Source organism: Arvicanthis niloticus, chromosome 2 (assembly GCF_011762505.2).
Source record: "Arvicanthis niloticus isolate mArvNil1 chromosome 2, mArvNil1.pat.X, whole genome shotgun sequence".
Classification (NCBI taxonomy): domain Eukaryota; kingdom Metazoa; phylum Chordata; class Mammalia; order Rodentia; family Muridae; genus Arvicanthis; species Arvicanthis niloticus.
The window spans coordinates 53375241-53398027 of NC_047659.1; the positions used below are offsets into that span (position 1 = coordinate 53375241).

The 22787-nt window shown below is 38.2% G+C and overlaps 1 protein-coding gene across 3 annotated transcripts in view; it reads right to left on the reverse strand.

The window, feature by feature from the left end:
* Positions 1 to 22787, reverse strand: part of Cwc22 (CWC22 spliceosome associated protein) — a 50106-nt gene that overhangs the window by 12993 nt on the left and 14326 nt on the right. For all 3 annotated transcript variants that reach the window (XM_034496403.2, XM_076928950.1, XM_076928951.1), the window contains exons 4-14: positions 22423 to 22533; positions 20166 to 20411; positions 18138 to 18266; positions 15409 to 15577; positions 15078 to 15131; positions 12355 to 12490; positions 11930 to 12136; positions 11781 to 11843; positions 8055 to 8159; positions 6839 to 6920; positions 2577 to 2637 (exon numbers count right to left, since the gene is read on the reverse strand). In XM_034496403.2, coding sequence (XP_034352294.1) covers positions 2577 to 2637; positions 6839 to 6920; positions 8055 to 8159; positions 11781 to 11843; positions 11930 to 12136; positions 12355 to 12490; positions 15078 to 15131; positions 15409 to 15577; positions 18138 to 18266; positions 20166 to 20411; positions 22423 to 22533 — 1363 coding nt within the window. The remainder of the gene's footprint in view (positions 1 to 2576; positions 2638 to 6838; positions 6921 to 8054; positions 8160 to 11780; positions 11844 to 11929; positions 12137 to 12354; positions 12491 to 15077; positions 15132 to 15408; positions 15578 to 18137; positions 18267 to 20165; positions 20412 to 22422; positions 22534 to 22787) is intronic.

Consider the following 22787-nt stretch of genomic DNA (forward strand, 5'->3'; position numbering starts at 1 on the left):
ACCTATCTACAGAGGGAACTCTAAAGATGGATGGACCAATCCTATAACTGCTGAAATAACATCATTCAACCAGCTATGTATCTACTTTGAAAAACCTTTCTGTGAAAAATGTTAGAACTAATGAATAAACCCCTGATAAGAAAATCCACTATCACAAATGGTTGACATCTAATTAACTGACAAGTATGGTTTAATAATTCCTGAGATAATTCTAAGGGAGCAGACAGTAATTCCATAAGGAAATGATTCAGGTGACATGGCAAGTGGAGACAGAATGAGGCCACTGTACAAGTACCTTTTTCTATAAATTACTTATTAGAATGTCTACATTTTTACAAACACATTAGCTAGAATACATTTCATTCTCTAAGTATAAACGAGCCAATATGAATTAAATGTGCATTCTTTCAGTTGTTTTTATTTTTAAAATTTCAATTAACTATTTTGAAATCTTGTCACAGTCATTAAGGTATGATCTAAGTATAAACTGTTAGCAGTAAAAAAAAAAAAAAAAAACCAAAAAACATTTATATCTATGTAAGCAAACAATTTGTGTCAGAGACCCCAGAGTGCAAATACAGGACAACAGGGTAGACAGGAACCTGCACTGTCTAACAGGATAGCCATTAGCTACCAGCAGCTATTTAAACTATTTAAAACTATTAGCTTCTTAGTCAGTTTGCATGTGCCTAGTTGCTGCTGCCCTAAACCGGGCAGCACTGAATATGTCCTCACTGAAGAAAGTTCATTTGTACAGTGCTGCTCTAGAAACAGATGGTTTACCATGAAGCAGCCTTGCCTGAGGCATCACTTTAAAACACTAGAGTGCTTTCAGACACAAAGAAAGGAAAAAGAAAACCAGTCACAAGTTAATCCATTAAGTAAAATGTTTATGAATGTATTAAGTTCTAGAAAGATACCTGTCAAAATTTCATTTGGTACTGAAAACTGAAAGTCTTTCTAAATTATGCCATTAGATTAACTTGATATGTAACATAAAATTCACTTTCAATTTTTTTCTACTAGAATTGTGTTAATCATATTTTCAGCAAAATGCACTAACAGACTAATCCAATTGCTGTCAGAGCCACTCACAGGGTCAACCACTCTCTTCTCTAGACTAAGTACAATGATAAGCACTATTACCTATAGTTTGTAATCATTTTTTTAACCTATCAATTAAACATGTGAGTAATTTTAGGAGTCTATTGGCATACAAAAATAGATAGAAAAATAGAATAGCCCTGAAGACCTGAAAAAGAATACTTCTAAATAGTATTCAGATCATGTTGAGGATAGCTCTAGAACAACTACCCTTTGGATTAGCAAAGGGTAAAATTTGTAATGACTTAAATTACATTCCTCAAATGTTACATGGTTACACAGTAATTTCAGTGTCCATTCTAATTGTAGAGGTTAATTTACTGATTTATTTCCAAGGATGACATACCAACTATAGTCAAGAACACATACACCAACAGTTATTAGTGTATTGACTACACAAACTAAAAAGGAAAACAGACCTTTGTAATTTGAAAATAACTTGGTTTTATAAAATGTCAGCATTTGAGTAATGAATCAAGGATTTTCCCCCTATAGATACTCAAGCACCAATTATTTTACAGGTTAGGGTCAGTGTAGTATTGGTCAAAGGTATTCCTTCTGCTGCTGTGGTATGAAAACAATAGGGTCAGTCAGTGAGCATGGGCATGGTTTTACTCCAATGAAACTTCATTTATGAAAGCAGAAAGTGGGTCTGCAGCAGTGTACCCATCACTATAGATGATCATCTAATCCTGACACAGCTCAGGACCAAGAGACTGGAAACCGAGTAGCCTATTGGAGCACATATGTTCACTATTGCATCTGTTCAGGTCTGTTGTATGTGAGAAACAACTCCACCAAAGCCTGGGCTAAGGGCTCAAAGACCTGAAAAAAAAATATACGATGACAACTAGGAAAACCATTACAAAATGGTTTTCCTAGTTTATTCAGCTTGGTGTTTATTATCCTTAGCATTAGGGCACCGATTCTTTACAGTATGACAATTACGAGACTTTAAGAACCATGATGCTGATAGGAGACCTTAGGTACTTAGTGCATCATTGAATCCTTGACCCAAAGTATACAATCAATTTCTTTTCCTACGAATAAACTGATGAATGAAACAATGCAAACACTTCCGTACAAAACTTGAGCACTCATGTGATTGTTGTAGTTCCTATCAAAATAATTATTTAGTGCATGCATAAGACAAGGATCAAGTAATACTGAAGAGCAGAGTCCTCGTGTGCTCTAATTTGTTCACAGGCAACCACCAGAAATTCTGTGTAAGTACCATGCTTAGAGACAAATACTCCAGTGTGCTATCAACAGTGGATGCAATCTAACAGGACACAGAACAAGGAACTCCAGGAATCCTAAGCCTTGGTTTAGAATAAGATTACAAAACCTTTTATTTGTATGAGTATTTATCATTTTATTGTTTCAATTCACAAAACCTAATAACCTCTTTAAACATTTTAATAATCAATATGAATTTCCTAATAGAAAAAAAAAGGCATTGACATACTTACTGTTTGGCTCTCAGCAAACTCCATTTTCAGCAACTTGTGTGCACATTCTTCAAAATCTAAACTACGGAGACAAGATAGTCACAATAAATAAATTATAGTGCTCTTTACCTGTCATAGTATTACTTGGTTATTGCTTTAGCTATAAATATATATAATATTCCAGCACACAAAGATTAGCCCTTAACTCTACAAATGACAAAGTATAAGCACTTACCAGCATGAGAAACTATAAACCTTGCTATGTAGAAGCCAGACCCAAAGGACACACACAATATAATCTTGTGTTCTACAGGTAAACCCATGGATAGAAAGAGGCTAAAAGGACCAAAATAACTGCTAATGGAAACAGAATTCATTCTGGAATGTCAAAAATATTTTGGCAATGTTTGAACAACTTTGCAAATACTCCAAAACAATTAACAGCAGATAAGAAAGCATACATTTTGCAATATGTATGTGTATACATATATACATACATTTATATATGCACACACATATATAAATTCTTTCTTTTAAAGCATATGATGATTCTGAATTTGCATTAGTTATAAATACTACATGAATTACCACTGCTGAGAATTTTAGGAATTTTAAGTGGCCAAACAAAATTATTTCCTGTTTTAAAACAATAATAAGGGCTATAAAAATGCATTCCTGAATCATCTTCTTGACATGACTGTTGCACTGGGAGGGTCTGGAGCATAGGTGGGGTAAATGAAAAGTTAAATGCAAGATGAGGGGGCAGGATTAGGTGTGGGAGGAGACGGGCAAGATGTACAGAGGGTCAGGAAATTGAACAGAGGTGCGGAGAGATGGGGGATGGGGAACTGGGGATAGCCAACAGCACGTTCCAGACACCAGAAAAGCAAGAGGTTCCCAGGACCCAACAGGGGTGATATTAGCTGAAATACTCAACAAAGGAAAGAGAGAACCTATAAAGACCATATCCAGAGGTTGGGCACGGGCCCTGGTTGAGGAATGGGGCCACCCACTCTTCACAAAATTTTAACCCAGAACTGCTCCTGTCTAAAGGAAATACAGGGACAAAGAATGATGCAGAGACTGAAGAAAAGGTTATCCAGGGACTGGCCCACCTGGAATCGATCCATCCCACATGCAGCCACCAAACCCTGACACTTGCTGATGCCAAGAACTTGCTTGCAGACAGGAGCCTGATATAGCTGTCTCCTGAGAGGCTCTGCTATAGTCTGACAAATACAGAGATGGATGCTCACAGCCAACCATTGGACTGAGCACGGGAACCCCAATGGAGGAGTTAAGGGAAGAACTGAAGGAGCTGAAGGGGTTTGCAACTCCAGAGGAAGAACAATATCATCCAACCAGACCCCCTAGAGCTCCCAGGAACTAAACCACAAACCAATGAATACAAATAGACAGACCCATGGCTCCAGCTGCATATGTATCAGAGGATGACCTTGTCTGGCATCAATGGGAGGGGAATCCCTGGGTTCTGTGAAGGCTTGATGCCCCAGTGTAGGGGAATGATAGGGCAGTGGGGTGGGAGTGGGTGGATGGGTGGGGGAGCATTCTCGTGGAGGCAGGGGGAGAGGGTGTGGAAGGGGGTTTTTGGAGGGGAAACCAGGAAGGGGGATACATTTAAAATATAAATGGATAAAATAACCAATAAAAAAAGAAAAGTTAAATGCAACACAAGATGCTGGTTTTGAAGTACTATTTAAAAATAATTAAGCCAATGTGCAGTCCATCTCCCTCTGATATAATTTTGAAAATTCAAACACTGACCACCATTAAGGAGCAAGAATGAGGAGGATGCTTTACCTTCCACAGCAAAGCCAGATGCTTACTGTGATGTTTTGTATAATGAAAGAGTAATCTAGGAGTCACAACAATGTGGAGAAAGGACGACTAGTAAACTAGTCATTAAGCAAAAATTTAAAATGCCCAATTCCTAAAGAGCAGTGATCAACTGACTTTTATTTGTACAAGATTTCTTGAAGTGAGACTCTGGAACACAGCTCGCTTGGTGGGAGAGTCTGAGCAGAACTAGGTTCACTCTTCAGTTCAAAAATCCCAGATTCCCCCAGTGATTACATGAAATGCCCTCACACCATCTGACTCAGTCACTTCATTTCATCTATCTAGCCTGGATACACGCACGCGCACACACACACACACACACACACACACACACACACACACACACACACACACGGGGCCAGGGATCTGTAATCCAACCTCCTTTCAGGGTAGACAAGCAGTGCTGACATGTAGTGTCCTGTTTTGAGCTGGTTGCCTGTTTTCACTCAAGGCTAGAGAAGGCACAGCTCTGCGTGGTCTACTTATCTTACTTATCTTCTCCAAGCTGACACGTGTCAGACCATTTCCTATACTCTTAACAAGTTATGATGAACTCCATTTTCAAGGGAGGCATAAAGCAGACATCTGATCATGTATTTTAGTTACTGATCACCTACTGTTCCCTTTATTGTTTTCCAATAAACATAAGCCCTTGGCTCATGTTTCCAAAAGGCTTTCTACAAAGAATTTACTCACAATAATATTTCTGTGAATCTAATCAAATTCAATGCTCAGTTCCACTGCTTAAAAAAAAGAAGTTAATCTGCTTCTGCTTTTGGTGAGCAATGACAGCATTTCACTGTCTAGATATTCGATAATCAAAGTGTTTTTTATGCGATTTTATCACCAAAGAGTCTCATTTCCAAGTTCTCCATAGTGTATCTACCGATCACTTGTACTTTTCTTGTAATATGTGTGGGTTTTTAAGTCTGGCAACCACTGTCACAGATAGCTGTAGTCGGTAGTCTTAACACAGTCTCGTAAGGTCTGTAGGCACAATGACAAGGAAGAGCTGTAAGCACAACAACAATGGAGAAAAACTGTGTAAGAGTGGTTGCCACGTGTGTCTTGGTGCTTTTGTTTTTGGTAATTTTGTAAATGAGAGGTTAGCAAAGTTAAGGCAACTTAAACAAGGATTTCTTCTAGACAGTTAATCAGAGCTGCATTGAAGCTCTTCCTAGTCAGTGCTGACAGAAGCATTAGAACGATCTGCTTCTGATGATCAACACTGGATGCCTGAAAAAGACATCAAGGATAGCAAACTAAAAACATTCTCAACTCCTGGCTGTATAGAAAAACTAGTAGTTTCTTCATGTGAAAGACAAAGATATAGGTCAAGATAAACAAATCATCTTTCTAATCAGTATTCTGCTGCTTAATATTTGTCTATTTAAAGTTTTCAGACAATAAAAACAAGATGACTCCTACTTATGATTCATTATTGCTATGACATCATCATGCTCAATGGAAACCCACAGAACCTACCAACAACCAAACCCAAGAAACCAGCCCTCCTCCTGTGTGAAATGTAAACATGTGCCCAGTAAATCAACAGGCTGACTCAGATGCAAAATAACGGATGAATAAGCATCTGCCTGTCTTGTGCATTTCTGTTCAAGTCAAACACATAGGCTTCAAAGGAAACAGATTTATTTTCTTGATATCCTGGTATTTCTTAACACTCCCTCTAGGAGTCTTCACAACCTTCGAAGTGTAACTTTCAATCCCATTTCTATCCACCTGCCTCTGCAGAGCAATCATGCTTCTCAACTCAGAACCAAGATTAAAAACCACATCAGAAAAAGAAACATTAAATTTTTATTAACATTCAAATACTGTGATACCTTTTAATATAAAGTTGGTTATTTTTAAGTTTTAACTATAGGAAATGGCCCACTAAAAAGAAAACAGCATCTATTCAGGTAACAAAATTTTAAGTAACTAAAGACACCTTCCTTCCTTCCTTTCTACCTACCTTTCTTTCTCTCTCTCTCTCTCTCTCTCTCTCTCTCTCTCTCTCTCTCTCTCTCTCTCTCCCTCCCTCCCTCCCTCCCTCCCTCCCTCCCTCCCTCCTTCCTTCCTTCCTTCCTTCCTTCCTTTGGTTTTTCGAGACAGGGTTTCTCTGTGTAGTCCTGGCTGTCCTGGAACTCACTCTGTAGACCAGGCTGGCCTTGAACTCAGAAACCCACCTGCCTCTGCCTCCCAAGTGCTGAGATTAAAGGCGTGCACTACCACTGCCTGGCAACTCATTACTTTCTAAGAACAGAACAGATGTGCTGAGACCTCTGAGCTTGGGCACAGGACAGGGTGAAGTGTGGGAATGTTGAAATGATGTCTAACTTTCTGTCATCAGACTCTGATCCTGCTTACCCATCTTTTACCCAAAATAAAAATAAAAGATCAACTGAGCTATAGAATCTTACCTTGACTGAATGGCAAGATATATTGTACGGCGAAAGGAGACTAGGTTGATTTCTGTTTTGTCATGAATAGTTACTTTTTGTCCTGAAATAAATTAATCATAACAATTATAATAATACAAGTTTAGTTTATGATCAACTTCAATAATTCCAACATTGTTTATAGATCAGTATCTGTAGGATTAATGGAGTCACTCTAGGTCTTCTGCCATACCATTTTGTTGGACCAGAGTCCACAACCACACCAAAAAAACTTATGTTTGTTTCTACATTACAAACTCATTTCCACACCACAGAAGGTGCTGTTTGATGCTGATGCTTCGTAGAATATTATTTCTAGAGTCATAAGCAATTCTGATTAAGTAGAGGACCTGGATGAACTGAAATTCCGTTTAATGGAACAATGAGTTTTGGCAGGTTGGCTCTGTCCAATGTGTGTAATATGTCAAAATCTGTTAACTGATATAAGGAAACTTTTCTTATAGATAATTATTAGTATTTTAAACAGTATTCCCAGATAAACAAAGAAATTCTAAAGGGAAACGTATTATATAGAGATTTAGGTGACTTATTAAAGATGACAGTGGAGAAATCCAATCTATTTTTTTTTTAAATAAAATGTTACAGAACAATTTAACTGTAAGACATATATTACCCTAAAAATATAAGATATACTTTTAATATTTCTAGATGTATAATTCATGTAATGCCTGGCTTCTGTGTGCTGCTATACTACTGATAGTCAAGCAAAGTAAAGGTTGAGCTTATTTTTCTGTGAAGTGATGTAATGATGTAATCAGAGCTGAAGAGGAAGAACATGACCCTATTTCTGTACAAATGTAGTTGTTGGCCTCTCTACTCTATTTTGCCAAAATGAACAGCAAATATCTAGTCACTCACATCTGTCACACATTTGCCAAGGTTACATAAATCACAGACCCTCAACATGAATGTACCTTTGGAATTTAAGGTCTAAAATATCAAATTAAACTTACGTCATTAGAAAAACTGAATGTCCTTGTTTAATACTTTAGGGACCGGTATCCTGCTATGGGGGACAGTCTTCTGTCCAAGAAGGTGCTGAAAAGTATCCCTTGTCTTCTCCCACCAAACACCAGGGCATCCTTCACAATCCATTCTCAGTGAAAGGAAAAAGCCATTCTAGAGTAGTACCTCAGAATTCACATTACCCTAGAGGGTTTACAAAGCCATACTTTACCTCCATCTTCTTCTCCTTCTTCTTCCTCCTCTTCTTCCTCCTCATCTTCACTACTTCCAGCTTCTTGGTCTGTGTTTGAATCACTGTCTCCTTCATCAAGGATTTCTACAAATCAAAGTAAATTTAAGAAGAAAAAAATTAATGAGCTAGATACATGTACCTCATTCTGAGAAGTTAATCTCATTCCACTGAATCTAATTTTAACTGTTTACCTGCCAATAAACATGATCACCAGGCCTCAGGCTATAGCAGGGAAACAATTAGAATCATCTGATATTAACAAGTTATGTCATTCTTTGCTAGATAAAACGTGCTCATGGAAACAAGGGAATGAAGGAAGACAGAAAAGGCACATGATGCTTCTGAGTAGGTAAGAGCACCAGAAAAAAACTAGAGCTTGCAGCTAGCATTTCAAGAGGGCAGTCTACGATGAAAGCTAAAGCCACAGGTATGCAGAGTTAAGAGTGAGCATGGAACAATATGGAAGGGGAGTCAGTATCATTCTGTATTCACTTTAAATAGAATGAAAAATTTAAATTTAAACATAATTGTTAAATTGCATATTACAGTCAATCAAAAGTTTTTCATTCGTAAAACTAAGACAATTTTAAACATCTTAAACAAAATTGGTAAAACCATCACTTTATTACTTCTTAAAATATTTATTTAGATCTAAATGAACGTCTATGAAAGATCACCTAAGACCATCTACCACACCAATAGTGTAAATGACATAGACCACAATTATATCTTGCCCAGTGGTGCTGTTAGTGCTCACCAACACTGCACTTTCTCATTTATTAGAACCACCGAAGTTTTAGTACAAAGTTTTAACTCACTTTTAGAAACTTCTAATTTCTTTCTATTTTGTGGAGCAGTGTAAACCTGGAGTCAGTGTTAGCGGAGAATATCATGCTGAGGGAACAATCATCTGTTAAGACCGTAGAGCTTCTACTTAGCCCTTCTCTGACAAATCTTAAAGCCATTTCTCGCCAATGCAACTCCAAGAAACACTCCAGTGTCTAGCTGATTATGCAACAGAGCACAGACTTTGAAAAGAAGAAACTATTTAGTATTCAAAAGTAGGAAGGCAGGCACTCCTGCTGTTTTCCCAAATGCTGAAAAACCTAATACACAAGTACACCTGGGTCACTCAGAGGTGCTAATTACCAAAGCTGTGCTCACTTCCTGCTGGGGTCATTTTTTATGCCAGTTCTAGGGGAACATTTTACTATAGATGAAGGTCAAATGAACTATCTGATAGTTTACAGCACTCTCTCCTTTAAAATCAGCTTCCCAAAATTCTGTTGGCACTGGCAACTGGATTTCACCAGATGAATAAAACAGGTCTATGACTCCCTGGGGGAACCTGAAACCTGTCAGATGGCCTATGAGGTCAACAATACTTTCCTAATAATTGTAAGGTATTAGCTGCCCTCTCACTGAATTGCTATCTACAACAACAGACAAGAGCAAGGGGGGTTAAAATTACTGCAATCTAAGCACAAATCAAGACACCAAAATGGACCAGGAATCAATGCTGCTTTCTGCCACACTTGCAGAAGAAAAAAAAAGCCCATTTAAAATTTAAATACCCTAGATGAAGATGTAAAATAAAAAGTTTATTACATTTCATACTTGAACAACAATGTAGCACTCATATTACAGAGATGGACAGTGTAGTGGTGCCCTAAAGTCAAAGCTGGGTAACTGCTTGAGTTTAAGATAAAGTAGCAACCTTTTTACTTTTATTTGAAAAAATGGCCAATGTCATCCATACATGTTGTTAGGTATTCTGCAAGCATTTTCAAATGCAACAAAATGACACTCTCAATTTAAAAACAGCAACAAACAGTATTTGCCACCATGATACAATTTAAGCTTGTAAGAGTAAATCTAATTTTTACAAAGTATCTATTTATCCTTCAATAGCGGTCCAACACTGGGACACACTCTTCTGAGGAGACAGGTGGCAACATTGACAAATGTGAGTTTTGGTACTGTCCTAACACATTAACTTGATTTTGAGGATATTTATGTTAGACCCCCCCTTCCCCGCGCGCGCGCACACACACGCGCACACACACACGCACACACACACACACACACACACACACACACACACACACACACACACATCAACCACATCCACATCACCATCACCATGAAGCAAGGATGTTCCAAATGACTAACAATGTTGCAAAAATGAATCATGGCTTAATGATCTACTGGAAGTGACACACATACCAAAGATTTTTAACATTTAACTTAGCATGAAAATTCACTGACACCATTTAAGATTTCAACTGAAATCAATTTTTAAGAAACCACTAGCAGTTAAATACTGTCATTGTCTCAGGAGAAATAACACACTGATCTGCAGAGGGTATCACAATACTCCTCATCTTTGTAACTACAGTGTCTAAATGAAGGCAGGGAAGGAGGTGTAGCAGACAGAACACGGAAGGACAGACTACTCATCTCCTATAGGCAAGGCACTGCACAGCACGTAAAATATGTCACATTCTCAGTAAGCTACTTTACTTAAATATCATTTTCATAAAATGTTGCTTATGCTGATATATACCATTTTATTATTTTAAATGAGTTAATATGTAGATATTCAAATACCAACAGATATAGATATATAAAGTTCTACAGAGCCTAATTTTAAAGTGTATTAAGGGATCTCAAAACCACAGAACTTGAGAATTGCTATAATAAAAAAGCATAATCCATGTACTGGCCAACTGCCTAGATCCTAACGAGATTCCCGAGTGTAAACTAGAAAGAAATTATAACAGATAGCCAGGGGAGAAAAAGGCGCCGTTTAGGGAGGCTATAGAGAAAGAAGTCAGAAAGCCAAGAATGAAAAATGGCTTAAGAAACAAAAGCAACAGAAAGCTTTTAAGAATGTGAATCAAAGAAGAGAAAGCTGTCTATGATAGCGGAATTTTAGCACACTGTAGAGAAACAGAAGACGTCTGGAAGCCTTCTAACTATAACTAAAGCGGAGCCTAGAATGATGGAGCTCAATGATTCTCTGTGCAGCCACTTCCAGAGGAGTAAGCTGTTCTCAAGTAAAACCACAACCCAGAGTAAGCAAAGCCATGAACCATCCCGAGCATACCTGGACATTATCAGAGAGGAATATCCATGCCCGGGAAGATGCTGGTAACAGCTACCAGTGTCTAAACATCTTCCTGTGTCAATACAAAGCATTTATTCTTCCTCTAGTAACCCGACTTTTCTATCAAACATAATGTTCCAGACCACCTAGCTAGTAATGGCAAAGACAAAACACTCCAAAAGTCTGTCTCAAGTTACAGCTTACAGCAGCACACTATTGATATCCAAATAATAACCAGCTTAGCAGGCAAGAAAGTATAATACTTCCAGTAGAGAACAGCACTCAGCTGTGTATCAGCTGTGTGGCATCATAGGTATAGAAAAAAAGCCTAATAAAAGCTCCTGGTAATCTACGAGTACTTCCTAAGATGTGGGAAACATAAAGGAAAGCAAAGGGACAAAGAATTACAGCATTCAGAATGAATTTCTTGCAGGAGCAAACACTACAAAGAGAGTTCACACATAAGGAAGCAAAGGGCAGGCTTTACTGGGGCTGAGCTTCTGTCTGGGGAAAGTCAGTGGCTATTAATATTCCTTTCAATTTAATGGATCTGCATTATTTCTACCGATCTAAGCTATTTGTCAAATCTTACATACCTTTTTTAATAGCCTTGTACTTCTCCTCATTCTCCATGAAATTAGGATCCATCTTGAAAACATCTTAAAAAATAAATAGGAAGTTAGGTGTTTATTTCCTGCACAGACATGTTGGTGTCCCACTATTGCTTTCCACACCCTAGGCTTACTAAGAACATCTTCTGGATTGTAGTCATCCTCCAAGGGGAGCATATGTGTAAACTGATCGTCCTCTTCCACCAAATCCAGTCCTTCCAGAATAACAGGGTGGTCCTTGAATCCATCCTTCCGTACAGCAAACATCACTTCAATCATGTACTGAACTCTCTTGTCGATCTCAGACTCATGTAGAATGTTTCGCAGGCGTTCAAAGATTGCTGAAGTTAAAAGAAAGGAAAAAGACAGTAAAAAACATCACTCTAACACCAGAATAAGAATTGGTAAGAATACACAGCCAGGCACGATAGTACACGCCTTTAATCCCAGCACTCAGGGGCCAGAAGCAGGCGGATCTCTGTGAGTTTGAGGCCAGCTGTTCTACACGAAGAAACCCCATGGGGGATGAAAAAGAATATACAAACCAATATACACTTACCATTGATTCCCCTTGGCGACACCTGGGTTAATTTGAGACCACACTCCTTGAGGAAGCCAATAGCTACTTCAACACTGTCATCTGTGGGTCTCTCTAGCAGCAAAGTGAGCATCTCCAGGCACAGAACCTCATGTGCCTTAACACAATGCAGACATAGGGAAGAGACAAAATAGTTTTACATTACTAACCTGCTACTGACAAGCTTCTAAGCACAAATTAGTGTTCTACAATGATCATAATGCACATACTATTTTTCTATAAATTTCATCATGTAAATATTAAAATTTATAGACAATTTCTTTAATTCACTATACTGAACAGAAAGAAGTTATCTGGTTTATGTCTACAAGTAGACTCATTTTAATGTATGTATAAAAAGAGGAAGTTGGATGCCTTGGAACTGAAGTTACAGATACTTATGAGTGCTGGGAATAGAACTCAGGTCCTCTGAAAGAGCCAGTGCTCTAGGTCACTGAGCCATCTCTCCAGCTCCAGTTCTTTATTTGCTACCCCTTATATGACGGCAGTGGTTTAATCTGTTCTGCAATTCAATCTACTACGTAATTCTACTAAACAGCAATAGTCCTAAAGCTATACAAAAATTATACTATAAAATATTTTAAAGACTACTGATGCTGAACTGTGAATATTTCCTGTTTATTTATTTAATTTTTTGATGGCAGTACTAGGAAGTAGTCCAGGGCCTCATACATGCCAGTAAAGCACACTACCACTGAGGTACAGTCCTAACCTAGTTCCTTTTCATAGATCAAACTATTTACCTGGTCCATGTTTTAAAATTAACACATAAAAATTGCCTTGTAGAGTGAGAATAAAGTTTTACTAAGAGGGTGCTGTGAGAGGATGAGCCATAGCTTACTGTGTCATCCATAGACCTTTATAAGAAGATACTTAGAGAGCAATCTAACCCTGAATTCTGGAGAATATCGTTCTTTACACTGTATGAAATTAGAAACATACTAATTTTTGAGGGGTATACAGGGAGGAATAGGACTAGTCATACATTATTGTAAGAAAATCCTTACATCTAATTGAGAAGGTCAAAGAGTTAATATTTTAACTGTTTGGGGGTAATGACAAAAATCTCTAGTAAACTAGTAAAATTTTAAAACCAGAAATATACATCTGCTGTTGCAGAAAGGTTATCTGTTTCCCTGCTCTTAAGTAATCAATTATTATAATCACATGACAACTAGTTAGGTTAAAATGTAAAAAATTTCCAAGAGCAGACACTGGAAAGAACTAAACTTTAGTGTTATGAAAAATAAGATCAAGTACATTAAAATCTTTCCGCATCCATGGGCATTACAGTAAGGATGATGGTACACATGGTCTTTGACCATGAACACGAACACAACAGTTTCATTTTCAAGGCTGAGTAGAAGGCATTACCCTCCACAAAATAGTGGATGAATAAAAAAATTAAAATCAAACAAAATGACATTATATGCACTCAGAATAGATCAAAATTACTCAACCTGTATTTCACAAATATGCACCTGTAGGCAAAGTTTATGATGGTCTCAGGAATACTTAGTATAAAGACGACGACGATGAAATAAAGCTACGTGGATTTAAAAAATGCCAATTATTTAACCTCTACTTCATAAGGTGGGCCTAAATATAAATGACTACAACGCTAAGATGAATTTTTCTTTATGTCAAATTTTTAAACAGTGATTACCACTTTCAATTAAGTTAAACGTAGTTTTTGTTGCATGTGCATATAATCAGGGCTAAGCAAAACCTAACGAAGTTATATAAAAATGAATCTACCTCAATTTTTTATCTCTAAAAATTAATAAAATGGAACCATTATAAAAACTCTCTATATGCTATTTGGGGAATGCATAGGTAACTTTAAAATAAATTAACAGGGGCTGAGGATAAAGCTTAGCTGACAGAATGCTTGCCTAGCATGCAGGAAGTCCTGAGACTGACCCTCAATACTGCATAAACTGAACACAGTGGCACATGGCTATAATCCAAACACTTAGAATGCAGAGGCAGGAGGATCAGAATTTCAAAGTCATCCTTGACGTTGAAGTGAGCTCATAGCCACCTTGGAGATAGGGGGAGGGAGGAAGACCTAAACAAACAAAACCCACTTCACTGATAAGATGATGGGTCAGGGATGAACTGCAGTGGACCCTGAACAATGTGTTCACATGCTGGCTCATGTGTTAGGCTGAGCACTGCAGTTGGAGCCATGCAACAGGGCGCATATCCATGGAGAAGTCAATACAACATTTAATAAGAAACAACAATTCTGAACAAGTGAATAAAGAAAAAAACCAAACGATATGCATGACTACTGATGTACTTGTTACCACCGTTTAATGATTTATTTTTTATTTCATGTGCAATGGTATTTTGCCTGTGTGTATATCTGTATAAGGGTGTTGGGTCCCTTGGAATTGGAGTTACAGACAGTTGTAAACTGCCATGTAGGTGCTGGGAATTGAACTCAGGTCCTCTGAAAGAGCAGCCAATGCTTTTAAGTGGCTCAGTGAGCACACAGTATTGAGCTGCATCAGTCTAACAAAATACCTTATAACATACAGATTTTCTCTATACGAGAATATTAGATGCATTTAAAGCATAAGTGAACTCTCACCCAAGATGATCAAACTGGGGAGATGGCATCAAGACCAGGGTCTTATGCCACTGAGTTTGATCAGGCTTTAAGGATAATTACTTACCACATTTTGGTTAATAAGATGTGCCACAAATTTTGAAGCAGTCAGGCAAAGTTGCTGAAAAATCAAAGTAAAGACAGTTAACCCATCAACTATCATCACTTTTCCTATATCAATAAAATCTATAGTAGATTAACATGCTCTTCAAAAGAGAACATATGGAATTGTGTTCATCCAGGAATAGTGACATGAAGTAGATATGAAAGCTGAAGTATACATACAGGCAGTCACCATCTTAGCAGTCAGAGGATATGTAACAGAATGAGCAGTTTACATGTGAAGTCAGCACGCTTACTTTTACTGATGTGACAGTGTACAAGCCACTCATACACACCTTATCATTCCTTCGATAGCCTTTCCGAAAATTAAGAATTAGTCTCTTGAGGATCAATTCTCCAATCTGTGGGAATTTTGAGTTGATTATTGCCACCAAAGCTGCATAAACATGAGTGAAGATCGGAGATGCACTCTGTGCTTGCAGGACAGATCTGGACAGCAATCCTCTATTCAAAACATAGCAAAAGTCAACAGTCAAACAACTTAGAAAAACATGTAAAAGCAAGAAAAACTATTTTCTAATCATGAATAATAAAAGACCATTTAGAATTAAATCTTTATTATGCTTCCTAGGAAAAGGTAATCAGTTTTTAAAAAATGCTTTTATGAAAATAAAATTGTGCTTTGTTTTATAAAATAAAATGAGAATAATTTGTTTTCAAAAATTTCTCTCAAAATAAATTTACCATTTTTCTATTTATATTTCATCTAATCAGACTTAAAGGATTGGAGCAGAGAAAAACATGATCAAAATATACTGTATAAAAAATTTTAAATAAACCAAAATCAAAAAATAGTGGTGTAAAAACAAAGTTGCTTGAGGAGTATAAAATTTATCCAGCATAACGTTTCCACCATGGTCCATCAGTTATATACAATAACTGTGCTGAGACACAGCTCTGAGCTCTCTCCTGTTGGTGTAGGTTTAGAGGAACACAGGTAAGGACATGAGTGACCTAAGATGAAGTGATAGACAACACAGTGGTGGAAGCCCCGTGAACAGTCGCTCGCTCTTTATGTGCATGAGATGTACAGCAAGCTGCATTACTCCAAACAACACAGAGACAATTCCTGAGCTGCAAGAAGAGAGAAGGAAGTGGACCTAGATTAAGACAGAAGCAAGCCCGGCCTCCTGTCCACGCCTGCCTGGCCTGTTTTCCAGGTGAAGAGAACAGAGCTCTGCTAGCCCCAAGGACAGTGGAAAGCTCTCGGCCAATCTTCTGTTCCCCAACAGCACGCTTCCCTGAGTCCTATTTTTCAATGATTACAATCAAGGTAATGTGAAATCACACAAGGAGACAGCACTCAGATTTAAAACTAAGAGATATGTGATACTTATTTCCATTTCTTTATTCTTTAAAACAAGAAAAAAACACCAATTGTGTGAATTCAAATAAGAATTGATGATTCCCTTCATTTTTCTTCAAATTTCCTGTTCACCTTCCCCAGCCATCTTTCCTTCTCACACTGCTTTAATTAGAATGTGAACTGGAATAGAGGACAAACTAACAAACCTAAAGGTAACACTATCTCAGCAGGGAGACTGGAAACGCTACCTCCAGGATCAGGAACAAGCTATGTATGCTGTTTGTCATACTACCCAAATTTAATGTAATACCCATCAAAATTCTAGTGGCATTTTTCAGAAGAAAAAACTCTTAAAATTAATATATAATATAAAAAATACAAATAGCCAAACATCTTTAGGAAAAAAAGAAAAATCAAGAGGCACCTTTTACTTGATTTAAAACCTACTACTACACAAAGCCACAAAATCAAAACAGCATGGTACTGCCACAAAACGTGATAGAAACCAACAGAACAAAACACCTAGAGATAAATTCATATATTTTTATTTAATTGTATTTTGACATAAAGGCAGTGTGTTCCAAAATGGTAGGAAAGCCGGATGGCAACATGCAGAAGAATAAAAGCATACTTTAATCTTATGCAACACATACAAAGCAACCTAAACTGATTAATAAACAGAATCTGTAGAACTTGTAGGAGGGAAGCTCCAAGGTATTTGCCTGAATTGATACATTTTTAAATAGAACTCCCAAACCACAAGTAACCCAAGAAAACTTGACAAATGAGACTGCATTGATCTAAAAGGCTTCTGGACAGTGCTAGAAACCATCAATGAAGTCAAGAGACATATACAAAATGGGAGAAAGGATCTGCAAGCCATTTTTCTGGTAAGGAGCTAATATCCAAAATATCTGCCAAAAGCAATAAAACATACAACCCAGCTTTGAAAATCAACAAAACATCTAAATGGACATTTCAAGACAATACAGATAAGCTGCCATGAAGCATCACCTATCAGACGAATACAAAGTAAAGCCACATGATGTATCATTCTGGATAATGGCTGCTATAAAATAACCAAAGGTGAGTGTTCCCAAGGAGGCAGAGAACAGGGAACACACATGGATGGTAAACAGGAATGCACAGCAATGCAGTCAGCAGGGAAAACACTAAGCCTCTGAGCTACAAGCACACCCCTACAGCATTACCCACAAGAGCCAAATGCAGTGCCATGCCAATGACAGACAATGGAACGCCATTCATACAATGGAATGCCATTTGGCATTAAAGAAATCCTGACACTTGTGACAACACAGAATATACATATCAAAGTATCACATTGTTAATAAAAATTTATAAAGATTTTATGTCAATTAAAGAAATTAAAGTGGTTGGAAATAGCATATTTTAATAATTATTATGTCTCATGGATTTAAATTATTGGAGACATTTAGTAAATGTCTATGCAAAACAATGGTATGATAGCAAATCTCAAAAAAGCATTGGTTTATTAACCTTGAACAATATGGTTTAAGTTACTTAATAGCCTACATTTTAAAAGAACTGCATTTCAAATAAACATTCACAAATACCTTTAAAATGAAGTAGCATAACAAATCAACGCTTATTGTTTACAGAGACATTATGTTTCTTAAAAAAAGATGCTATGAAATATACAAGGTAATGCTGGCTTACCTCCCTCTGACAATGTTCTCTTGAAGGAGCTCTTGGATGATAATACTGATGTTGGAGATGTTGACCTTGTTGATGAGACCATTGATGGATTTCTTCAGAGCCTCCCAGCTCATCCTCTGGTATGCTAAGCTAAAAATTACCAAAAGAAGGGAAAGTCACATGGGACCTTGGAACTGACACACTATCTGAGCATCTGAAAGACCTCTGTTAATGCGGCTATCCTGGAGCTGCACAGCTGAAAGCTACAGGGCTGTGCTGCTTTTACCTTACATTTGGGCATTGTAGCCTCACTTGGTTTTTTTTACACTTAACTTGATAATGCCCAAGGTCTTTTAAAATTCTTTAAAAATCTGTGATTTTTGTAATTATTTCTCTGTAGGAAACCAGAGCCTTTTCTTCTATATGCTTCTTTTGAAGTCTAGTGAAATTAGTAAGCTTCATGGAATGCATATAATACAAAAAGGTTACAACAGATCCTGAGATAGTTGTCAAAGCACAAAAAAAGAACAGTGTGATACAGTGTGCTCTGAGCAGCCTCAGACAGAAAATAACAAGAGGTGGTAGGAAGCCAACTATCAATCTGAATTCCAAGTAACATGGCCATAGTACACACTATGTATAACATACTCTTTGGGACTGTATTCCATAGTTACACTTCCAGTACAAAGAAATGCTAAAATTTAGTTAGGGATTAATCAAAATAAAATGCAGTTTTTCCAACCCAGATCCCTGAGCTGACTGCCTGAATTTCATGTAGGGACCTACATAAGGCTGATGTGACACGGTCCTGCAGAAAGCAGCAGTGAGGTCAGTGCTGCTGAGTGTTACGTCACTGACACCTAGTCATTAGGTCATTGCTTAGAACTGCCCGTAAACAATGAGGATGAGAGGCAGACTAACAGACTGACCTGCAATTGATATTTTCTTGTTGCTTCAAAATTCTCTATCAAACTCTTTGCCTCTTACTGTCCACACTTATAGCAAAGGTGACCCAATGTCCCACTCCACACATTTTGATAAGTCCCCGTCTCTAGAGAAACAGATCCGTGACTTAGTAACTAACCTAGCCAGTAAGATATTGCTTGTGCATGATCACAACTGTCTAGGAAACTGGAAGACATCGAGCACAATGACTTTTCCTAACTCAGGAGCTTCACCCCACGAAGAAGAAGCTACAGACTCCTCTTGCATTTTCTACTTGTACCTTCTGTCCATGGACAGACCTCCACTATGTATGAATTTTCTCCTAGAACTGCTTCAATTTGCATATGTTAACTCTCTCCTGCCTACTGTACCGAAGATGTAATAATTCAATTAATAACGCCTTTCTTTCACAATTGAAAAAAACGCTTTGCACTGGATTGGGAAAATACTTCACACTGACTCTTCCACGTTGCCTTTGTGAACAAAATACCTAGAGATGAAGCTGGCACTGATGGAGGTCATCTCTCACACTCTCCTGTGTTACATTTCAAACATCACCGGCAAGTTCTAACACACACCAGTAACACCAAGTCCCAACTTTGATCTCCAAGTCCATGTAAAAAATGCCTGGCACAGTGCAGCACTCCGATAAAAGAGATGAGGCAGGTTGCATCCCTGCGGCTTGCTGGCCCGCCAGCCTGACCCACTTGGCAAGTTTCAGACCACTGAAAGACCCAGTCTCAAAAAGAAAAGAAATAAAAATGGACAGTGCTTCAAAGCTATCCTCTGGCTTCCAAACACAACTACAAGTATGTGTGGAGACACAAATATGTAGGAGTGTATATGTGTGCGCACGCGCACACACACACACACACACACACACACACACACACACACACACAGAGAGAAACATGAGAAAAGTTATGAGCTAAAATCACAACAAGCAGTATACAGTTTCTGCAGTAAGAAAGACAAGAGGCCTATAATTTGTGGTCTTTCTCATGGTAAACTAAGTACACTCTTAACAACCAAAGCTAATTACATTACTCCATTCCTTGTTCAGTGAGGCTATCTTTGCTTTGGAGATACAGTACATCAACTTACCTGTTTTTATCTGTAATCTGTTCCTGCATCATCCTGAGCTTTGCAGGAGGAATATATGCTCCCCCAGTGCGGGTGAGCAACGGATCCAGCTCATCCTTCTTCTTCTTCGATGTAGGTTCTTCATGCGTAGAACTCTGGGTAACTCCTCGGTCTGGGCTCCTTCTTTCAGGAGATGGGGATTTCCGGGACCGTTTACGATGCTCTGCATCTCTGTCTCTTTCTCGGCGTTTTTCTCGATCCCTACTTCTATAAAGTGGAGTGGGGAGGTGGGGAGAAAACATACAGTCATTCTTACCATGAAGTGCACAGAGAATGAGTGAGACATAAAAGACGAAGGGTTCAGGTGAAGCAATACTCACAGGGAAGATACCTTACTCCAGGGCTAAGGCTTTAAGTAGGCTTTAGCATGGATACAAGCTGGTGAGGGACAACAGCGCTCCTTACCTAAGAGGGCCACATGCTGCAAAACTGAGCAGGGCCATTAAGACCAGATGGCACCATCAGGACATAGTGAAGAATCTAGCATGGCAGCAGTAGCTGAATCAAAATGCACTCAAAAAGCCAACCAATATCTGTTAAAAATGTTTACACTAGAGACAATGGAAAACAGTTTCTAAGTAGGCAAAATTGTGGCATGAAAATTAAGACAAAGTGATTTGTGGTATATTTGGTAAACTGCACAGAGAAGAAATAAGAGTTTATTTTTTATAATGTTACACTTAACTGTGTAAATGTATTTATTATAAAAACCTAAGAGTTGAAACTGTCACTTGAAAGAATTACTGTTTTTATCAGAAGTCTCAGGGCCCCTGGTTATTAAGAAAGAACCATTTTCTAGTTACAGTTACTCTTTCCCTTAATATATGTGTTTATCTTGTCTTTAACACCTTTTAAAACTCAGCTTTTTATTTTCTCTAAAAACATAAAAAACTTAAGAAAATATTTTGCTCTTTCCTCAGAGAAGAGTTTGTTCACTTAATTTTAAAAAAATACACTATCTTGAAAATATTCCAAATATAACCTCCAACTAGTCAGCAAGAAGGCTGGTGCAAACTCTGGCTGGTCTTTATGTGGCATGAAAATTAACACGGTCCTGGGAGCAGCTCTGGCAGAAGTGGCCAGCACTTGTTCTCACTTGCTGAGAGAACTGGAGTGCCCCAGCTGATGCAGTCACTTCCCTACAGAGACTTCCCTGCATCGCTGTGCAGACACAATCCAGACAGAAACATTCATAAACTATTTTTCAACTATTCACTTTTTTAAAAAGATTTATTTATTTTATGTACATGAGCACACTTATGAATGTGAGTTAAGAGCAACCAGTGCTCTTAACTGCTGAGCCATCTCTCCAGCCCTCAACTTTATATCAGAAGTACAGCCTAATCTGCTTGCTTCACAGTGTGACTGAGGGCCTCCTGAGACTTTATATTCCTCACTGGACCAAATGTAAGGAGTTATGCTTAAGTAACATAGGCAGGGGTTACATGGGGTCAAAATTAAGATCAAGATGTAGTATCAATTATCAACCAGAAAATTGTTGATTGGAAGAACAGAGTAGCCAAGATTTCCAAGACTCAAATATAGGTCATTTACTTAGGGGGAAAAAACCTCCTACAAATTAGGAATGTCATTCTCAGTGTTCCTCCGCCATACTACAGAAGAAGACGACTGTCTGACAACACACCCTTTCCCTCAGTGCAGCTCCTAAGTGAGACCATAGGATGCCTCCATGCTGCAGTACAGCATGGGACAACACCACAGTCGAGGTCAGTCAGACCCAGGCTTGACAGTGATGTATTTCAAAAATACAAATCCTAAGCATCTTTAGACCCGAGTTTCTGCTGTCATAAAACAGGCAGTATCTAGTGTATTTATCTGTTGTCTTAAGAGTCAATTCACATGAAGCCCTTCTTAGAAGCCTGGCCCCTAAAAGCACACAATAACTGCTTGCTTTAATCTTTGTTTTCATTATACAAAGTAAAGACAATTTGGGCTGGGGTTGTACCTCACTCAGCAGAGTAATTCACAAAGCCCAGGTTTACATCCCCAGCACCACACACACTGGGCATGACAGTGCATGCTGTAATCCCAGAGCTCAGAAGGTAGAGGTTGGAGGATCAGAAGTTCAATGTCATTCTCGGCCATTTCAGTTCAAGATCAGCCCAGGGGATGTGTTAGACCCAGTCTCCAAGAGAAAGCTACTCAAGTACTATATAAAGGAATGCCACTTTTCTGCACTTAAGATGCCAACACTTACCGTGACTCCATGCTGTCATCGTAAGAGTATCCTCTTCTAGATCGCTCATAGTCTGACCGGCTGTAATCAGAGTAGTCTCTATCCCGGGGGGACCGTTCTTGTTCTGTATATCTAACACAGAAGAAAACCCAAGTTGTACTTTGAAGACAATTCTGTTACACCTGGAAAGTCCAAGCAGATTTACAACTGTACGGCATCCTAGTGAACTATTTTAACTAACAGCTCATTGTCCTGGCACCGATCGATCCACAGTCTGAATTATAGAAGCTCCCAGCATGGGCACAGCAAAACAATTCCTGGAATGAACCAGATTTACTCATCCTGATTTACACTGCCCTTGGTAAAGGAATAAATCTAGAGATGAT